This window comes from Sarcophilus harrisii, chromosome 2, assembly GCF_902635505.1.
Source record: "Sarcophilus harrisii chromosome 2, mSarHar1.11, whole genome shotgun sequence".
NCBI classification, from domain to species: Eukaryota; Metazoa; Chordata; class Mammalia; order Dasyuromorphia; family Dasyuridae; genus Sarcophilus; species Sarcophilus harrisii.
Window position 1 is genome coordinate 489,574,279 of NC_045427.1, and position 20,101 is coordinate 489,594,379.

Sequence of the window (20,101 nt, forward strand, 5' to 3'; positions counted from 1 at the left end):
TGCAATAGATGCTTATTGAACTGGGTAAATCACTTAAAATCCCCCTGACCTCAATTTCCTCGTCCACAAAATGGTGAAGGAAAACAATTTGGATTGATTCAGTGGCCTCTAAGGTCCCTTTCACCTCTAAATCCAAGATCCTATGAAACAATAAGGAGACAAAATGGGAGTATCACCAGAGTGAGGAGTCTGAAGTGGGAGTGCGGTGGGAGGAGATGTGACTATATTTCTCTGTGGGCCTGATGCACTTTAGCCTTTACTCATGTCACCTGTCATCAGAATTATCTTCTCCCATCCCTGTCTCTACCTAATAAAATTCAACTCATTTTTCAAGACTGGCTCAAGCCCTAACTCCTGAAATCAAAATATTAGCTCTGAAAGGGACCATAGAAACCATCTAGCTCAACAGCACCCCCTGCCCTGATTTTACAGATGAAGATGCTTGGGTCCAGCTGAGAAAGGAAATAACTTGCTCAAGAAAACTGTTACTGGCAAAGACATGGCTAGAATACAGGTCTATTGGGCTGATACATTTTCTGCCACTGCCAAAGAACTAGAGATAATCTCAATCTGCAAGTGATAGGAAGATTAGCCCTTATATTTAACTGGTACCTCAAAGTATGACCCTATCACTCTGCTTCCTTCTTCCATTTCTGCCTGTTCCCTCAAGGAAATGAGTTCCCAGGGCTGACCATCACCCAGACAGGAATCTGCTCTTCAATACCTTTGAGCTCCCAAGGTTTGGTTGGTAGGGTCTGGGATATAAGGAAGTTCTTATCTAGAAACAAGCTGATTACAAATCCTTCTCCTTGAAATTTCCACCTTTAAAGTCACTTGCTTTGGAGCCTTATCCCCAACAGGCACCTAAGGAAGTGGAAGGGCAGCTTAGCCAATGGTCTAGGAGATCTGGCTGGCTCCTTCAAGGTAGAAAACTCCACTTCATATTCTATTTGAAAAGAGCTCTTTATTTTTGACAAGGTTCACCCACCCTCTTCCACACTTCCCTATTTCTGTCAAAGGCCCCATCATTCTTATAGTTATTCAGATTTAAAAACTCAGCATCCTCCCTGCTTTCTCCCTCTCCCTCACCCCAGATAAAGCAATCAGTTGCCACATCTTGTCATTTCTGCCTCCACAAATTTCTTTATCTGCTTCTCTCCTTTCATGCTAGTTCAGGGCTTCTCACCTCTGTCCTGAGGTATTGCAAGAACCTTCAAACTGGTTTCCTGGCATGAGGATTCTCCCCTTTCCAAAGCCTCCTTTAGAGAGCAGCCAAAGTGATTTTTCTAAAGCACCAATCTGTTCATGCTAACAGTAAACTAGGGCTGCTTCCTATTTCCCCTAGAATCAAATATAAATTCCTCTGTTCAACATTTAGAACCTTCATGACCCATCTTTCTAGCCTTATTATACATGTTGCACCCCTTGCCCACTTTTTGGTTCAACTAGGTTGGCTTTCTTGCTGTTTCTCACGAGTGATATTCCACTTCCTTCCCTGTGCCATTGCATTAGCTGTTCTCCATGTGTGGAATGCTTTCCCTCCTTACCTTTGTTTTAGAATCCCTTATTCTCTTCCAAACTCAAAAATAAGAGCCATATATTCAGACTCAGATAAAAACAGGGACCACTAACATTCTGCATTAGGATCCCAGAGAGTTCAGACCAACTTAGAAATCTCCACATTAATATTAATGTATTTTCATTTAATTTAGTTATTTTCCAATTATGTTTTAATATGGCTTGGGCAGCACAAAGGAGTGTTGTGGGCCACGTGGCCTGTGTACTTGACACCTCTGTTTTACACTAAGTGCCTGGAACTCAGTAAGAGCCTAATAAATGCTGGTGGGTTGATTCACTCCAATTTTTACATTCTCTGATTCAGGGCCCTGATTCTGTCTCGACGACCTCTTCCTGATCCCTACAGAAGAAGGACTAATGACACCAATAATGACACTTCCAGGAAAATTGTCAGTTGATGCTGATTCCTGGAAAAGGTTCTATGCTTAGACCATCTCAGATGGTCTAATAAGATGATCAGAAAGCTTCTAGCTTTTCATAAATTGATTTTCAATCTCCCTCTCTCTGCTACCTCCATGCCTACCAAATATCTAATTATCCACAGGCTCACACACATCGACTGATGCAATCACAGTGCAGCAAGGCCTAATTATACAACCCAGTTTGTTATTAAAGAGCCTGGGAGTAAAAAAACAAAGGAAAAATTCTCATCCCAGGCTTACCAGTAAGTGGGGGTGGGGGAACTTTAGGTGATACAAAATTTCCTCAGTTTCTCCATCTATGAAAGGAAGGGGTTGGGCTACATTGATATTTAAAGGTCTTTTCCTTTCTTGTACATAGAATATTTCATATGTAAGAGTTTTACACTTGTGGCAGTGGATAAAGCATTAGATTTGGAACCTGGAAGACTCATCTTCCTGGCTTCAAACTCTTACTAGCTGTGTGACTCTGTGCAAGTCACTTAATTCGTTTTGCCTCAGTTTCCTCATCTGTCAAATAAGTTGGAAAAGGAAATGGCAAAACACTCCACTAAGAAAAGCCAAACAAGGTTGTGAAGAGTCAAGAACTTGAGAAGATCACACTGATTTAGAATGAATGAACCTGGGTTCAAACCCCAGCTCTGCTCTTCACTACACATGTGTGACTGGACAAAACACTTAACTTCTCTAAGTCTCAGAGGGTGAGAAGAGTGACAGTTAACCTTTAGTTTTCATTCTGGCTCTAAATCTATGACCTTATGAAATCTAGCCCTTAAACACCACATGAGATATATCACGGCTAGACTTTGCCAAGGGATTTTTTTTTTTTTGGGGGGGTGGGGAAGACCACTCTTGTGGACCCAGTCTCATAAGGGGGCCTGTCATCCACGGGTGGCTGTCCTTGGGTCCGGGGTTGGGGGAGCACCTCAGGCCAGGTTAAGGAGGAATTCTTGGTGCTCCAGAATACAACAGAGCCCTGGGTTTGTTCCCTTTGGAAAAGCACACTCAGCTCTGGAAAAGCAGCTACCCAGCCCAAAACCCAGGTAGGTCAAAGACTACGGTGTGCTTGCTCCCCCACTCCCAATGACTCTCTGCACTTTGGTTTCTTTCATCAGTCTGATCCTCCTAAAAATGCCATTTTACAGAATTCAGTAGCTCTGGCTCCCTTATACAGGTCTATCTTATCAACCTCTCCTGGGGCATTTCCCCAGATGGAATACTCAATACCAGGAGAGAGAGCAGAGCCTCCTTAAAGACCCCTTTGCCCATCCCTGGGCAGCCTTTGCAGAGAGGAGAGCACTACTTCTTGCACATCTGTAGGGTTACCTGGGAAGACAAGTGCTCCCAGAACATTTTGCTCACTGTCCCTCCATCTGCCCAGAGAAACACACAAACAAGCTCCTTAAGAGGGTAACTGAAGGTACCCCAAGAGCACTCTCCCTCTGTGGGAAGTCTCCTTAAAAGATGGACAAGCCCCCATCCTCCCCCCACACCAACACCACTTCCCTTGCTCCCCCACCCCACACACTTCTCTTTTTTTCTGGAGCATTCTCCTCCTGATCTGGGATCCCAAACCCAGACTTTCTGGCTGTTGAGACCCTTTATCAGAGGCACTGGGCTGAGCAGGATCCCTTGGGAGTCTCAGTTGCTTTTGAGAAGGGAATGAAAAAGATGGGGGGAGAGCGGTTTGGATCTAATAATACAGCTACCACACTGTACCCCACCGTGATCACACTTCTCTTCAGAGAGCTGGGAATATGATAATTAAGCCTTAACACCCCTTCCTCCCAAACAGAGAAGTATTTTTAGACTCCTTTTCCAGGTGGGCCTCCGGAGCCTCTGACCCAAGCAGCCTTGCAAGGGAAGCTTCTAGGGCCCCCTTTAAAAGACCCTTATTGTTCTAACAATCCTGTTTTTCCTCTATGGAGGGGGAAGCGTGTCATAAGGGTACTGAGGTAGAGGGCAACTTCAGCCCCTCGAAGGTCTGTACCCATGCTCCTGGGCTTGGAGGCCCGATGGCAGGGGACAAGGCAGACCAAACTCAGCCTGGCAGAGCATGTCTGGGTGCCTGGTGCCCATGTGCACAATGGTCTGGGAGAGAATGGCACATGTGGGCAATGAGTGCAAAAGCCTCCCTTTTATTCTTTACCCAAGATTCTCCATTTTGTGCCCTGATGACCTTCCATGCCCAAAATGTACTCCCTTCTGTCTGCTTCTTGAAATCCCATTTCCTTGGCTCGGGCCCCACTTAAGTGAAAGGTTCTTACAGAACCTTACCCATCTCCATTCTTTCCTCAGCCGCTCATACTCTCCTTTCCAAAACTACCTGGTATTCAATTCCCCTCTATCTTCTATACTGGCAGATAAGTAGTCAGTAGCTACAGTGTTAGACTTGGAGGCTAGAAGTCCTTCAGACCCTGGGTCAGACACTTAGTAGCTGAGTAATGTCTCTGGGCAATTGTCTTTACACACTTTAAAGCATTACATAAATGCTAGTTATTGTCTATTATATATATTGAAATATGCTTATGCTTTCTCTTCCATTAAAAAGTGGACTCCTGCTGAATGTAAATCAATTCATGCTATGTTCACTTTTTTATTTTTCTTGTGTTTTTTCCCCCTTTTGTTCCAATTTTTTGCTCCCAACATGATTCATAAAGAAATGTATATTACAAATTTAATGTAAAAAAGGAAAAAAGTGGACTCCCCCCTTAAAGGCAAGGATATTTCACTTTTGTCTTTCCCAGCGTTCAGCACATTGCCTGATAAAAGTGCTTAATTAAAAATTTTTGATGGGTTTATTGCCACAATAGAGAATGGATCTCCCATTTCAAAATATCCCTAGGGAATTATAATCAATTGTCTGACTTCCTTCTCATCCATATGGTGTTATAAGCAGAAAGGATACCAAAGTCCAATCCCATCTCTGAACCATGAATCCTATGTAGTGTCCCAATAGAGTAGGACATTGTAGCATATAATAATGATTCCCTGAGCAAACTCCAGAGCCTGCAGCCTTAAGCTGCTTCCCTTTCTGTCACTCCAAACAGGTGGACTATGGCATGATCCCATCTGCCACAACTAGTCTTTGCTTCCTCTAGAGAAGCCTGAAAAATTCCCCGTCTCCCTTCCCTACCCTAAACAATTTCAGAAATTCATTCTGAATTAATGGATTAGAATATTGCAAGGAATTTATCTGAGGAGACCTGAAATTCCATTTGTTCCTTTTTTTTTTTTTTTTTTTTTTTTTTTTTAAAGATCACTTAGTTCAGAAATTTTAGCTTGGGGTGCACCCAGCTTGATTCCTGATCTTGGATGGGGAAAAAAAAAATCACATCTCTATATCAGAATAACCATTTTCTATTGTAATCTTAAATATTCTGTTTTATGCAACTTAAAGCATTATTCTGGTAAGGGATTCATACCGGCTCCACTGAATTGCCAAAACCCTCCATTTCACAAAAATAGTTAAGAGCCTCTCAACTAGACCAACATCCTAATTTTACATAGGGAAATCGAGGCCCACAGAGGTGGAGTGATTTGTTCAATAATATGCAGGAAGCAATAAGAGACCCTGGTTTCTGACCCTAGACCCAAAGCACACCACCAAAGTTTCCCACCAAAAACAAGCACCACCACCAACATACTTTCATCTTAAAACAGGACGGTACGGGAAATCTTACACACGGTACTGAGCCCAGTCACCCCTGCCAGCTGCCTCCTACCTGCATAGTGTGCCTTGAGTCATGGGGATTGGAAACAGCTTTCTTTCCCCAGGGGGAGTCTTGGGATCTCCTCAAAAACCTCTCCAGCTTGTTCCTCTCTAAGGGCTCAGGAAAGCCCGGGTAGCAGCTGGCAGCTCCCTTCTGGCTAGACTAAGTGGTGCTATCGCAGGTCCTCCCCCGGCTCTAAGGCAGCAGCTCCCGATGGAACTCCGAGAGAAGATGGAGGAGGCTGAGAGGGGGTGATGGGGGCTGCCAGCTCAGCAGGTGCCGGTGCCGACGGCAGGATGGGAAAAGCTTGCCTAGAAATATCTGTGAGCCTGCTTGGAGCCCCCACCTGACAAGATGCCAGTTCTACATTCCACTCACCTCACCACCTTTCCCATCCTGACACGGAGCTAAGATGAGTCACGGCAAAAGGGGCTGACGCTTCCACAGGGTAATTTGTTCTGGTTGCCTGGATTTGGTCTTTTTTCCTCGTGTTCCTTTGGGGGTCACCCCCTTACTTACCCTGACACCCCTTCCCATCTCTCAGGATCTCTTCTTAGACCCAGAGTTCCCTTTGCCTCAGGAGGTCACCCTCAACCACTCCATGAGCCAGAGGCAGCCACAGGTGCCTGTTACCTTCAGAAGCTCTCAGAGTCCTCTAATCCAGAGACACCCGGCGACCCCTCATCCCTGCTATACCCATTTCCCAGAGTTACACTGAGGGAGTACTCACAAGGGACGACATTTGCAAGTTCACTTCATAAGTTCACTTTCATAAGAAGAAAACCTGGAGCTATTCAGACATTACTTTCTCCTCAAACCCACTCTCTCTTCTCCCAAGATGGTCTTTCACTGACTAACAAACAACCTTGTCTATAAGTGGGTGGATAGGTTCTTATCCAAAAAGACTGATCCGTTTTATATTGGGCTTTGTGCCACCTGCTGAGACCTGGGGAGGGCACTCAGTCTATTTTTGGTGAGTGCCTTTTTCTGAATGTCTAATAGATACATAGGGAGCTTGGGACAATTAAGACAAGAATCACGTGGGTGAGGAAACATCAGAACAAAGACTGATCTAAATAAACTGGGCTCTGTCCAAGGGGGTGGAGGGTGAGACTGGGAAAGCCATAGGAGAAGGCAGCAGCAAACAGGAAGCTGGCCCCCCAGCAGCCCTCTCCTAGCCCCATAGCTGTGACCAAGGTCACAGGGAGCTCAGCTGAGTCTCACATATGTATACTCTGAGCACTGCCCTGCTCCTGAGGAAAGGAAACGGGTCTCTGGGGAGCTCCCGGAGCTCTAATGCCTTTGTGGAGTCTCAGCCCCATTGCCAGTGTCACCCTCTGACTCTCAGCCCGGGTGACACCTTGTGACTTCTCTTTCACCAGGGCAGTGTTATTGACCTTTCCATGGGGGCTGCTCTTGCTTTGAGGTGGGAACCATGTACTACAGTAAATCTGCAGCACTTGGTACAGTGCTGTGTCCGACCCTTCCTGAGCCCATTTGAGGTTTTATTGACCAGGATACTCTGTCTTACACACAGAGGAGGAAACTGAGGCAAACAGAGCTACGTGGTTGGGCCAGTAAGTGTCTGAGCCCAGATCCGAACTCAGGAGGAGTTCCTCTGGGGGCGACTCCCCGGCCAGCATCCTTCCACCGCACTACCCAGCTGCCCACAGCGCCGTGTCGGCATTTAATAAATATCCGTAAATGGATGGGAAAATCACTTCTCCTTTATGGGACTTAGGCTCCTCCCCTCTACATGAAGGAGTTGGGTTACATGAGCTCGAAGGTGCTTTCTAGCTCTGAGATCCTTCCTAGGATTCCATTTTTCTTTCTCCAGCTGCTCTCACTGATGATTTGCCCTGAGTTCATCGGGATGCAACCTTTGATGCAGGGATGAGGGGGCTGGCACATTGAGTTCAATGCCTCCTCACCAAAGACAGCTCTGAGAACTGGCTGCCCCCTCAGACAAGTTCAGACCCCAGAGGGCGTAGAGTTAGAAAAATGGTGAATAACCCATCTCTTACCGTTTGGGGGATCTGGATTTGGATATCATTGGTGCTGTCTAAGGGAAAGCTGCTCCCCTCTTGGGGACCCTCAAGGTATTTCTGGCTTTTCACCGAGAGGGAAAAGAAGTCCTTGCCTGCCATCTTCAGCTCTACCATGTGGTGGCTGTCTCCGTTCTGGTTCTGTCATGGAAAAGGAAACAAAAAAGCAATGTTGAAAAAGGTCCTGGAAAACTGAGCAAGTTTTGTTTTGTTAAATAATAACTACTAATATTTGTACAAGGCATTTCAAACTTTTCAGTGCTTTTATACGTTATCTCCCTTTTGTTCCTTTGGGGGTGACTCCCTTATTTACACTGACACCCTTTCCCATCTCTTCAACATCTCCCCTCTTTGACTCAAGAAATCTTGATCTTTATATCAGCTGTGTGGGACAGGGAAAGTATACTTATCTCTTTTTAAACAGCCTCCAGGTGAAGTCCAAAATCACAGAGGCATCTGCAACTTTCCCTTGGATGGACTTTCAGGTGGTTGTGGTAGTAAAGTCCATCAGAAGTGCTCACTAAGGTCCATCTCATATTCTACCCAATTTAAGATTCTTTCAACAAGAGCTTAAGGACCATTTGGGGGTTTTGGGGGGAGCATGCTCCTTAAAGATCAGGGGTATCCTCTAATTCCTAATACTATCTAATAATCTGCTAATTAAATAAGCAGGAAAATGATCAAAGGTCCATCAGAAGGATTTATCATGGAACTGAGATCATTAGTGAGGCCAGATCTGGGTTCATGTCTCACTTTTGATACATAAATAATTAAACATAAAGTTTTTCTTTTTCAATTTGGCTGGAATGTAGAGTACATGAAGGAGAGTAAAATGAAACAGGCTTAGAAAGGTAGGGTAAAGTCAGAGTGCAAGGGGCTGTAAAAGTTGAACAGGAGTCTCTATTTGTTGCCAGAGATAAGAGGGAACAACTGGAATTTCTTGAGCAGGGAACAGATATGACCAAGCTTGTGCCTTAGGAATATCAGCTTGGCAGCCACGTAGAGGATGGATTGAGGAGGGCAGACGGGATGCAGTTAGTCAACACTTATTAAGTACTTAGTAAGTGCCAGGCACCATGTTGGGAGGCAGGAAACTAATAAGAAGGCTACTGCAATAGTTCAGGCAAATAGAGAGGGAGAGTGAGAGTGTATGTGTGTGTGTGTCAGATTTACTGATAAGGAAGGATCAACAAGACTAGGCAGCTGATCTAATTAGTGATAGAATAGAATAGAATAGACTGAATTAGTGATAGTAAAGGTAACTCCAAGTTTGCAAATTTGGGTCTCTCAGAAGAATGGTGATGGCTTTAACACTTAGGAACAGAAAACAGTGGAGAGATAGCCAGATTAGAAGTCTATGGAGAAAAGGTGCTATTTAGAAATTCTTTGAAAGATGAGTTATGATAATACTCATGTAAAATCACTAGAAGCTGGGTGATTAAGTAGAATAAGTTAAACTACAAATCCATTACAAAATTCTAGGTTCTGATGATTCTGAGAGACAGAAAAAAACCACAGACCTGGTTTAGGATCTGCCTATTAGCTCAAGACAATGCTAATACAACTAATGGTGACCAATTTCCTTAAATAGGTTTCCTCCTTTGGGCTGGGTCAGTCTGGCCCTCAGGCACTTCTCAACAATTGGAGAGATTTCTCTGTAGGGATTATAGAGTTTGTGCAAACCACAATGGATTCAGAAATAATACCTAGGATTTAGTACATAGTGTAGGTGATTAATTTAATTACTATTTGTTGAATAAATGGGGAAAAAATTGGCCAAATAATTAACTAACAGAATTTTTTTACTTTTTAGGTTTGTTGTTATTGTTGTAGACATACCCCAAGAGGGGAAAAAAAGCAATTCCAGAAAATGAGCATCTAAATGATTTTAAAAATTAACAGAAAGGAAAAGAACCACAAAGAGAGGCAAGTTTTAGTCAATGATGCCATTTCTACTGTACCTAAATATTCTTTATCTCTTGCCCAGGAAAATGGGATGATGTGAGACCTTTGAGCATTTTGTAGGCAATGGGCAAAATAAATTCAAAATAGTACTGTTAGTAGAGGAAACACCTTGGGTGTCAGGGTTAAGAACAGGAACAGATGGACTTCTTTCAACCCCCTTTCAGCCCAACTCAGAGCAATAAAGGGTCCACATTTATTAGCCAGAGCTAAAAGGGAAGAAACATTAATGCTGAGATGGTACTAATAAAAAGGGTCATTTTGCTGCTTTGTAAATAGTTCTCTGGGCTTTCAGGGGCCGAGTGCTTTTTTTTCCAGAGTTCTCAGCAGTTCCTGCTCCCTGGAAACCCTCCCTCTTTAATCCTTTTGATGATGGTGATATCTGCTAATTGCAGAATTCATATAAATGAGATAGGTCAATAAGCCACTACACTGATGTTTAATCTTCTCAACCCAGTGATTCTGAAGTGTCTCTCTAGTCATGACTTCTTTTCGCTCAAAATACACCATTATAAACACACACACACACAGACAGAGAGAGAGAGAGAGAGGGAGGGAGGGAGGGAGAGATATCTTATCTTTTCCCTTGCTTACCTTTTCCAGAGGGAACTTCAATAAATCCAGGCTCTCTACACTGTGCCTCTGGATCCTCTTAGGCCTGGCTCCTAAAAAGACAATGGGGGCCACAGTCAGTTCTAACCCTTCCAAACATAGACATACAAGTGGTGCCTCAGTCAGCAAAAATGCTCAGGATTTGGGCTACTTTGGATAATTAAATTTTGATGTTGACTTAAGGTTAAGCAGAAAACTTTTGCAGCCCTTGTTAACAAGCTTCTCCAGTTCAATGACCAGTCACTGCTTCCTTGTGTGCTTACTAATGGTTTTGAGTATCCCTAAATGGATTTTCCTCACTTGGGAAGTAGAACCCTTAGGTTTTTGCCAGGCTTAGGATCATGGCTCTGAACATTAATGATTTTCACAAATAGGACTGGGGTTGGAGAAGATAAAGGAGATTGGGCTAACCCTAGTATGTTACTTTTTATACTATTATACTAAATAATAAAAGACTTGCTCTTTCATTTTCTTTCTCTTAGAAATCAAATATAGACAATGTTTGTTTGTTTGTTTTTTTGAGTAGCAGAGGACCATAGATCTAGATCTGGATTGGGACCTTACAAGCTATACAGTCCAACCCTTTCATTCTAGAGTTGAGGAAACTCAATCCTAGGAAAAATAATGTAGTGACAACTATACTCTTAGGGCACATTTCTAAAAAATGGGAAGCTGCCTTCTTTTGCCAAATCCAAATCATCTGGACCAGATAAACCACATTCTTGAGTTCTGAAAGAGTTGGTAGATGTGATTGTTGAGTCACTATGGATAACAGTTTAACGATCATAGAAAATGGGAAAGGTGCCACAAAATTGGAGAAGGCAAATATTGTCCCATTTTTTCAAAAAGAAGGAAGAAATAGAGGGGATAGGACAGCTATTTTGAAATATGTGAAAGGCTGCCATGTGCAGGGAAAGAGCCTAGACTTCATTTTGTTTGGCTCCAGACTACAAAGCCAGGAACAATGGGGGCCTACGGAAAGTTTCAAAAAGGCAAAATCTGGCTCAATATCAAGAAAACTATTCTAATGATTAGAGCTGACCTAAAGTGAAACAGGACACTTCAAGAAATGGTGGGTCCTACCTTATTCCATCCCCGTCCCCAGAGAAGTCTCCCAGAAGCACCTAGACAATCCCTTGTCAGGTACATTATAATGCAGACTTCTTTTATGTAGGGGTCGGCTTGGATGCTGGCTATGGTCCCCTCAAATTCTGCGATTCCCGTAGCTGACCAAGATGACGTTGGGACACAGACTTGCTAGTTATTCTGTCCTTACTGCGATTTTTCTGGTGTTGTTCTCTCAGCAACGTACACCCGCCCAATAAAGTTTCACTCGCCTGTGTTAAGGTAGTGGAAGGGTGACAGAGCTGAATTTTAAAACTGACTTTCTGACCATGCATGTGGGCAGGTGTACTTTTCGTTCCTAGTCTGGCTCCATCAGGTACTCCAAAGTTTCCTAGGCCTAACTTATTTCAGAGTGGGAAGGGAAATGGGGACATTGACTTAAGGCTTTGGGTGGATGACAAAGCGAGCAAAAAGTACATTTGTGGAGTGGACTTAAATGCCTTAAGGGACTTCATCACTGACTTTTGAACTTTTCCTTCAGGACAATCTAGGGCAGGGGCCATTCTGACCAGGGGAGAATTAGGACATTAAGACATAAAGTGGGTTAGTGACTTATCCATGATCCACCCTTAAGACTTAATGCGGTGGTGGAACAGAGTTAGGAGATAATCCCAGGCCTCTTGACTGCTCCTTTCAGTGTATATCCTGAAGGTTCCTCATCACCTTCTTGTAGAACATCAAATATCTCTCTATGCTTCATGGAGTTGGAGTTGGGTGGGGAAGAAAGGATAAGTGATTTGTCAAGGGAAGTGACATGTGAAGCCTTGGAGTCAAAAATATTTGGCTGGATTTTGGGCCCCCACAGGGATCCTATTCTGGCTGCCCAGGGGGACTCCCAGGGTGAGGTTAATTGATTGCACCCTGGCAGAAAATAACCAGAATGGCTGATTCCTCAGCCAATACCCCCAGCGCCCCAAGGATGTCCCAGGCCAAGTCTCCCCTCCCCCACCCCCATCCAGTGGATTTGGGAGAGAGTGGCTGGGGCACTGAAGCTGGCCCTCCCTCCTGCTTCTGCGCTGATTTCCAGTGAAGGCAGGTCCTGACAGGGTGGCCGGGTCACCAAAGGGCCCTTTACTCGTCGCTAGGCCTGCCAGCTGACAGGCTCTCTGATATAGAATCCCTGTGGAAACTAAAAGGGAGAAGGAACAACCCGTACTTTAAAAACATTATTGCTGCCTCTTCACACCGAGGCCATAAATCTCTCTGGCAGCTCGCCTGGAGGAGTGGGAGATAACTCGGGCCCTGACCTTGGAGCGGGGGGAGGGAGAAGCGGGCTTGGCGTCCCCTGGGTGCTGGGCGGCCTGTGGCACTTCAATGCTTTGGGCAGCCCCCCGGGAGCCGGGGCAGAGCAGGAAGGCAGCAGGCCTAGCTCCTCACACACTCCAGGGTCCAGCTGGGCATCCCAGGCCATCCACAACGCGGCACCCAGGGGGTGACGCCCATGCTTTCCACTCTCAGCCTGCTCTTCAAGGCCGTTCTCCTTCGGCCTTTTCCTCGTTACCTCATCGGCAATATTCACTCAGATTATTCTAAATCTTTCTTGGATTATTAGCAACTTTTTCCTGTGTCTATTATTTTATCTATTCAGCTATACCAGGAGTAGGAGATCTTATAGTTCTCTTTTATACTTCCATCCAGTGCTTGATAAATTGTTAAACTGAGGGAAGGGTAAGTGTTCACTCTAATGTTTATGAATTGTGAAGAAAGAAGAAGAGTCTCTAACTTTGCAAGCTTTAGTCTGTAGCTGATTTCTGATCAAGTGAATGGGTTAATGGGACAGACCTAAACTGGTAAGAAACTAAACCAACAAACCAACCCTGAGCTTTTTGTTTTGAGTTGAAAATGGTTTGGCTAAGGTGGGGCCAATTTACTTTATGGTAAAAGACTAAGTTTTGGTAGTATGTTTGCATGTAGTTATATTCTTCATCAAGGGAAATGTTTATTCCCAGACTGGCTTTTCAAAGACAGACATTTTCATCGATTCCCCATCCCCTAGGGTTTAGGGACCAACAATTCTGACTTTTGAATGTTACCTGAGTTTCTTTTAAAAAGCTAGGAATTAGGGTAGGGATAGGAATCAGGATCCCTTTTCCACTGTTGACTGCTTCTCTGAAGGGAAACTGAAAGCCCAGAAGGAGAAGTAATTTGTTCCAAAGCATAGTGTTATATCTGGGTAGGATACATGATTCCAACCTATTTGTCCACACTTCCCAAGGGGCCAACCTTCCTTAGGCACATTATAGTTAAGTGGTTTATTTTAAGGGAAATCTAGATTGTCATCCTGGATCAGTGGTAAGCTAATTGTGTGACCTTGGGCTAGGACTTCCCCATCTGGTTTTTGCTTTCCCCAGAAGTAAAGTAAGGAGTGAACTAAAGCAGAGATTCTTAAGCTTATGTTTATGTGTGTGACAGACCCTGTTGGCAGTCTAGTGAAGCCTGTGGGAATGCATACAGTGAAATACATAGGATAAAGGAAATCAATTGTATTGAAATGGGGTTATCAAATTTTTTTCTTCTAAAAAATGAGTTTGGGGAGGGGAGGGGAGCACAGCTGGATAGTACAGTAGATGACAAAGCACTAGCTCTGGAGTCTGGAGATTAAGAACCCCTGAATGTGGTTCTCTACATTTGAATGTAGGTGATTCTACAATTCTAGAATCATATTAAAAAAAAAACCCCAAACAACAAATTAATAAAACAAGACCACATATAATCAATCTAAATGATTACTACAGACAACAAATGTCATAGGAAAGGTCCCTTGCATGGTCAAGCAGAACTTCATGGAGGAAATAGATTGTTGGATTTGAGCTAAGGCTAATGAACTCAAACCAGCTGATATGTTTGACTCTCCCAGGTAAAATAATTCCCAAACCTAGTTAAAATGATTACCTACCCTCAAGGTAACCCTTGAGGAGTCCCATAAATGGAAAAATTATCTGAGGTTATGGTTTGCTGATGAGCTATTAGATCATATCACATGGGTGAGGAGTGGGCCCAGTCATGAAGATTATTTTCCAGTCCCTTACAACTAGATACAATTGTCCTAGTCTGGAGAGAATCACCCCGTTCCAGAATACTAGAGCTGGCCTCTGAGGATCATTTCATCCAGCAGTTCCCAAAGTGCCCTTTTGGGCATCTATGAGAGCAAAACTATTTCCAGAGTTTTCATTTTGTGGTATCCAAGTGGCACAGTGGATAGAGTACCAGACCTAGAGTGAGACATTGATTGTGAGATTCTGGGTAAATCACTTATATTTTCATACTTCAGCTTCCTGATTTATATAACATGAGAATGGCAACAACAGCATCTACCTCATTGGATTGTGATGATCAAAAAAAAAATTAAAGTAAAATTAATAAACCAAAACCAACAAGACTGTACTTATATGGTGCTTAAAGTACTCTAAAATGTTTTAATTTTTTTTCATGATACTAGCAAGATATTTTAATGCTTAATATAGAAAATATCAGTAGATACACTAAGATCCACAAAAGCTCTTGGGGTGAGCCTCGATAATTTTTGAGAGTGTAAAGGGAGCTCAAGGCCACGAAGTTGAGAACAATGGGTCAGATCTAGCCATATTCTCTAGACAGCCCCAGAAATGAAACCACTTGTCTTGTACGACACTCCTTTGTAGGAGAGCTAGAACAGAAGGCAGAAGCTTTACTCCCAGTTAAATGCCCTTTCCAAGATGCCAGGCTGGTCAGCTCTCGGGACCACATGTCTTACCCACGAGACAGTTGGGCACTTACTAGGCCCTGCTATGTGAACGGGTGGCTAGCCGTAGCTGTGGAGAGAGTACCTCAGCTGGAGTTAAAATGATCTAACTTCAAATCCAGCCTCAGACCCTCACTGGCTGTGTGATCCCGGCAAGTCACTTAATCCTGTTTTTTACCCCTGTTTACTCATCTGTTAAATGATCTGGAGAAGGAAATGGCACCGCTCTCCAGTATCTTTGCCAAGAAAGCTCCAAATGGGCTCATGAAGAGAAACTACTAAACCACCACTAGATGCATGGCCCAGCTAAGAGGAATCCTGTAGTGATGAACACAGCACCGTGCCCTGCCCTCAGGAGCCCATCTCTGGGAGAGCAGGACTGACTGAAGCAGATACCTATCACTTCTGCGGGAGGCAGCTTGTATAAATGCTGACCCGGCAGCAGCCCAATGCTCCCATCTCCCTGGCTCCCAATCATTTGGGTTCTATCCCGGACTGCTGTCTCTGAAATACCAGATAATGAAATTGTCTGGGATGGAAATGAATTGGTTTTTTAAAAGCACATCTTGCTGAGTTCTGAACTGTATGGCCCTGACCCAACTAGTAGCCAGCCAACTTCTGCATTAAAATAGCCACAGTGTCCTGGGTACAGGATTCACTGAGCTGAGGTACACTAGGGGGAGGGAGGGGAAGTAGGAAGGGCAATGGGGTGCGGTGCAAACTGGCTGCACAGCATCAAGTGTCTTAGAGGAGATGGGGGCTAGTAAGAGGGCAGAGAGCCCCAACTATTGCACGCTCCAGTCATATATAAATATCCCAAGACCTCAATTAAGTGACTTGGGTTCACTTTTAAAACCCATTTTCCATGCACTTCCCTTTCTTTCTTGCAAAGGTGGGGGATGTTGGGTGTAAAATATTGCAAATATGCTCAAACAGTTTGTTGGTTGGTTTTTAAAAACTGCTTTTTCTCTCTTCTAAATTTTTGTTAAAAGAGTTAATTTGCTGGGGGAGAGAGCTATTTGGAAATGGAGGTGATGTTTCAAAAGCTGAGATAGACATAAAAAAAGATTTTTTAAAAATCCAAGTCACATTTGAGGAACTGAGGTATTTTTTGTACCCTCCATCTCTTTTTCTTTCCAACTTAGCTTTGGTTTGGAAACAGAGAAAGGCAGTCTTCATTTGCTTAGGGCACTAGCAACAACCTAGTCCTGCCTGACCTAAAATGGGAGGGAAAGGGGCCAATTAAATGCTCTAGGCTTTCTAATCATTAAGAAGTGGTTAATTATACATCTCCCTGCTTTTCTTAGGTCTGCAATTGCATTAGGTTAAAGCAATTAATCTTTGTTCTTCCGAAAGCCTCACAGTGCCTTCCTACTGGCAATTTCATATGGCTAATCACCAGAAATTACCTAGACAATTCAGACAACACACCTCAATTGTGTTATTATCTTGGGGATGAGTCCAATCTTGGTCCTTGGGGATGGATCCAATATTAGCCACGAAGTTTTCTGCTTCCCCTGCCTGTACTAAGATTTGTCTCCCATTATGGAAGGTACCTTTTGAGACTAGGTAGCCTCTCCATTATCTGTGGATGTATTATCCACTGGGATCTATGATTGAGAACATCTGTCAGGATGGCTTCTCCTAGCCCTTGACACATTTCTGGCTCATCTCCCTTGACCATCTGCCGGGATAGAAACTCTGTGAACCTTACTCTAATACAGAGTAAAAAAAAAAAATAAGATAAGGCTGATGCAAAAATAAAAATAAATCATTTGAGACTTTTTAAAGACAAATAGAAAGTTGCCCGAGAGTGGTAGAAGTGATGGAGGCAATATTTGACAACTGTGCCTCCCAACCCGGTAATATCAACAACTGAGAGTCTATCTCCTATTTCTATCTTCTACTATCATCCTATAGTGGGGAGAGTCCCAGAGAATGTCCAATCATAGTTTCCCAATAGTGTCCTTTACTTACCACACTTGGTGAAAATTTTTCTCCATCTCCCTCCCTGTCTTGGTGGAGGGCCTTTCTCCCAATCATTGCCCAGTGACTTGGGAATCAGACTCAATTTCCCCACCTCTTCTTCAAGACCGTTGGCTCTAGACAGGGCCTCCCAAACCACTTGATCCTCCACCATGAAGAAGGGCCCTCTCTGACTCCTGCAGGGGCTGGGATAGATGTGGAGATCGAAGATCCGAAGTTCTGTGTGTCTGTAGGCTGGTCTTATTCCCGCCCTCCGTGTTTATTGGCATGGTGGCCAGGCAGTGGTCAACAGTCGGAAAACCTCTAGGGCAAATCTAAATGTGTTCTCTGTCTTGAGAAGTTTGCTGAGGTGTTTTGAATCTAGAAAAGTTCAAATTTTTCTGCAAGGGACTGGCCGAGCTTCCCTCTGACTGCCTGCATTCAGAGTATATTTACGAGGCCCTTTCTCTTCCTGTCCCTCCCTTATAAACAGCCCAAGGTGTTTAGCAGTTAAGCCAGAAAACCGAGAGAGCAAACTGGTCACCAGCATGGCCAACGGCCTCCTTAATGGTCCTCAATGTATGACTTTGAATTGTTCTGAGATGTGTACTGTTTCAGCAGAAAAGACAGAGACTGTGTGTATGTGTCTGTGTGTGTATATATGTGTGTGAGAGAGAGAGAGACAGAGACAAAGACACAGAGACAGAGACAGACAGGCCGACAGACCGACAGAGACAGAGAGAGACAGAGAAATAGAGACAGAGATAGGCAGAGGAGAGAGAGAGGGACAGACACACATACATACGCAATGAGAAAGGGGGGGGGGGCAGATGTGGGCAAAGATATCCAGACTTATAAATAAAAATATAGTAATAAATTCATAGAAGAGAATGAAAGATGAATAAACACTAGGTACTAAAACTTGGGGCCCTACTTGGAGCTTTGGGTAATTTTTAAGGTTTATGTCACCCAGTAATGATATTTGAGAACTCACTCCATAGAAGTGGAATAGAGTGGGAATTCAAACCAGCTTCACGCAGAGCTCAATAAATTTTGGGGTGACTGAGCCACAGCAGACTACTTCAGGAAGCTAGGGTAGATTGGTATCCTGACCCTGTTAAGAGGTCATTCTTTCTCTCATACTGCTGCTCCTTACTTCCCATGCAAGGCAGGATCTTGGACCTTCCCCAAGGGGCATCTCTGGTGGGCTTGTGGATTGAATTTGTCCAGAGTTTGAAGGCTCTTTCCAGTCTGAGGAATCTGGAGTGCCAAACATTGTTCTCCCTTGCCCAGGCCCCCATCCAGAATGGGACACCAGGATAGCCAGGAAGTCTGGTGTGAGTATAGGCAAGATCTGGTAGCAACTTGTTCAGAAGAAATAGGACCTATTTTTGGTTGTTGTTGTTGTCAGTCCTGCTCATGTGTCTCCAGCTGCAGGCCATGTCCTAACTTCAGCCTCTGACCAAGCTCCCACCTCCATCAACTATCTCACAGATACAACCACTCTCAAGTAGCACTAGGCAAATGGTGGCTGGCTCAGGACAGCTCACTTCCAGTGCGGCAGGAGCTGCTTAAATAAAGATGTAGCCTTTGGGGTTGGGCCTGGTAAATATGTAGGATATTTCCATTTCATTATTTTCTATTAAGAAGTTTATTGCACAGATCAGAGCCCTGAGCCTTCTTTCAGAGTTTCTCTAAAAGTTGCCAATAACAAATGTCATTTTTCTTCTGCAAATAGGCCCCAGCTGGGTGCTGAAATAGCACTTTAATATTATTAGGGATGTTTTTGTGGGGCTTCAGGAAAGACAAATTGTGTTCCCTCCTAACCTCTACTTTCTCCTGATTCACTTCTGTGCCAACTTGCAAATCCACAGCTTTCTGCAGGTTCTTGGATGCCTGGACCTCAGATTTCCTCCAATCCCTCTACCTGAAGGAGGCTTGGACCTGGCTAGAAAGCTCTTTATGAAGAGGCACTTAGTTTCTTCTGCAATCTTGTAGGGGGTTCTTCTCTTTTTATATGTGCCCCCTGTGGCAGCCTGGCAAAGCCTATGGGACCCTCCTCAGAATAATATTTATAAGGGCATAAAATAAAATACATGAGATTCCAAAAGAAATCACTTGTGCTAAAATACAATTATCCAAATATAAAAATAAACAAGAACTATATACACAGAGGGTATTTTCTAGCCTCCATTTGAGTCAGAGACGAAAATCACCTGAGATTTCATCTCCTTCCTCAATGCTTTCTGGCTATTACAGATGTGGGGAGAGGACTGGAGGTGCCTGGTAGAAAGGAAGCAGCAAAGGCAAGTGGCCAAGAAGACCCCATCTGGCGGGCCTTTTTCAAGGGGGGATGAAGGAGAAAGAAGAGAAAGAAGGAGCAAGGGCCTAACAGTCCCACCTCTTCCTGTCCTGTGGCCTAGCTGGCTTTGGGTGTGGGGAGGAGGGGGAACTTTAAGACCCCTGCTGGTAGACCACCCAGCCCTTTTAAGGTGTCTTGGGGAACAAAGTCAGCTCCTTAGAAGAGGAAGCAGGGTTGTTTCAATAAGAGAGACTTCTAGAAACTCCCTAATCAGTCCTTCCTCCTTTGCACTAAATACTGACAAATCCACCCCACTCTTTTCCTTTCAACTCTAATAAGGGATTTCAATGGGCAAGGGAATAGGGCTTGGACTATATGGTAGGGGCAGCACAATTATGCTATCCTTAATTGTACCACAACTGGGCTATTATTCCTTGGATGAAAATGGAGAAAAGTGTCCCCTTCTCCTATGACAAAAGAACAATCTGCCTCTTGGGTGACCCTATAATTCTAGAGCACATTAACCTTTCTAGAAAGTTGTCAGTATGGACAGAGGGAGGCAGGTCTGAGAGGCCTGGAGCTTTCCCTCTATTTCTAGCCCCCGCCTCCAAATGTACACACACTCACATACACACACACCCTGGGATGGCCTGTGGTTC

The 20,101-nt window shown here is 44.0% G+C and overlaps 1 protein-coding gene across 3 annotated transcripts in view; it reads right to left on the minus strand.

Moving 5' to 3' along the window:
- GPSM1 (G protein signaling modulator 1) overlaps positions 1-20,101 on the minus strand; it is a 125,489-nt gene that overhangs the window by 30,361 nt on the left and 75,027 nt on the right. For all 3 annotated transcript variants that reach the window (XM_031954948.1, XM_023494355.2, XM_031954949.1), the window contains exons 10-11: positions 10,312-10,382; positions 7,735-7,896 (exon numbers count right to left, since the gene is read on the minus strand). In XM_031954948.1, the coding sequence (XP_031810808.1) occupies positions 7,735-7,896; positions 10,312-10,382 (233 nt within the window). The remainder of the gene's footprint in view (positions 1-7,734; positions 7,897-10,311; positions 10,383-20,101) is intronic.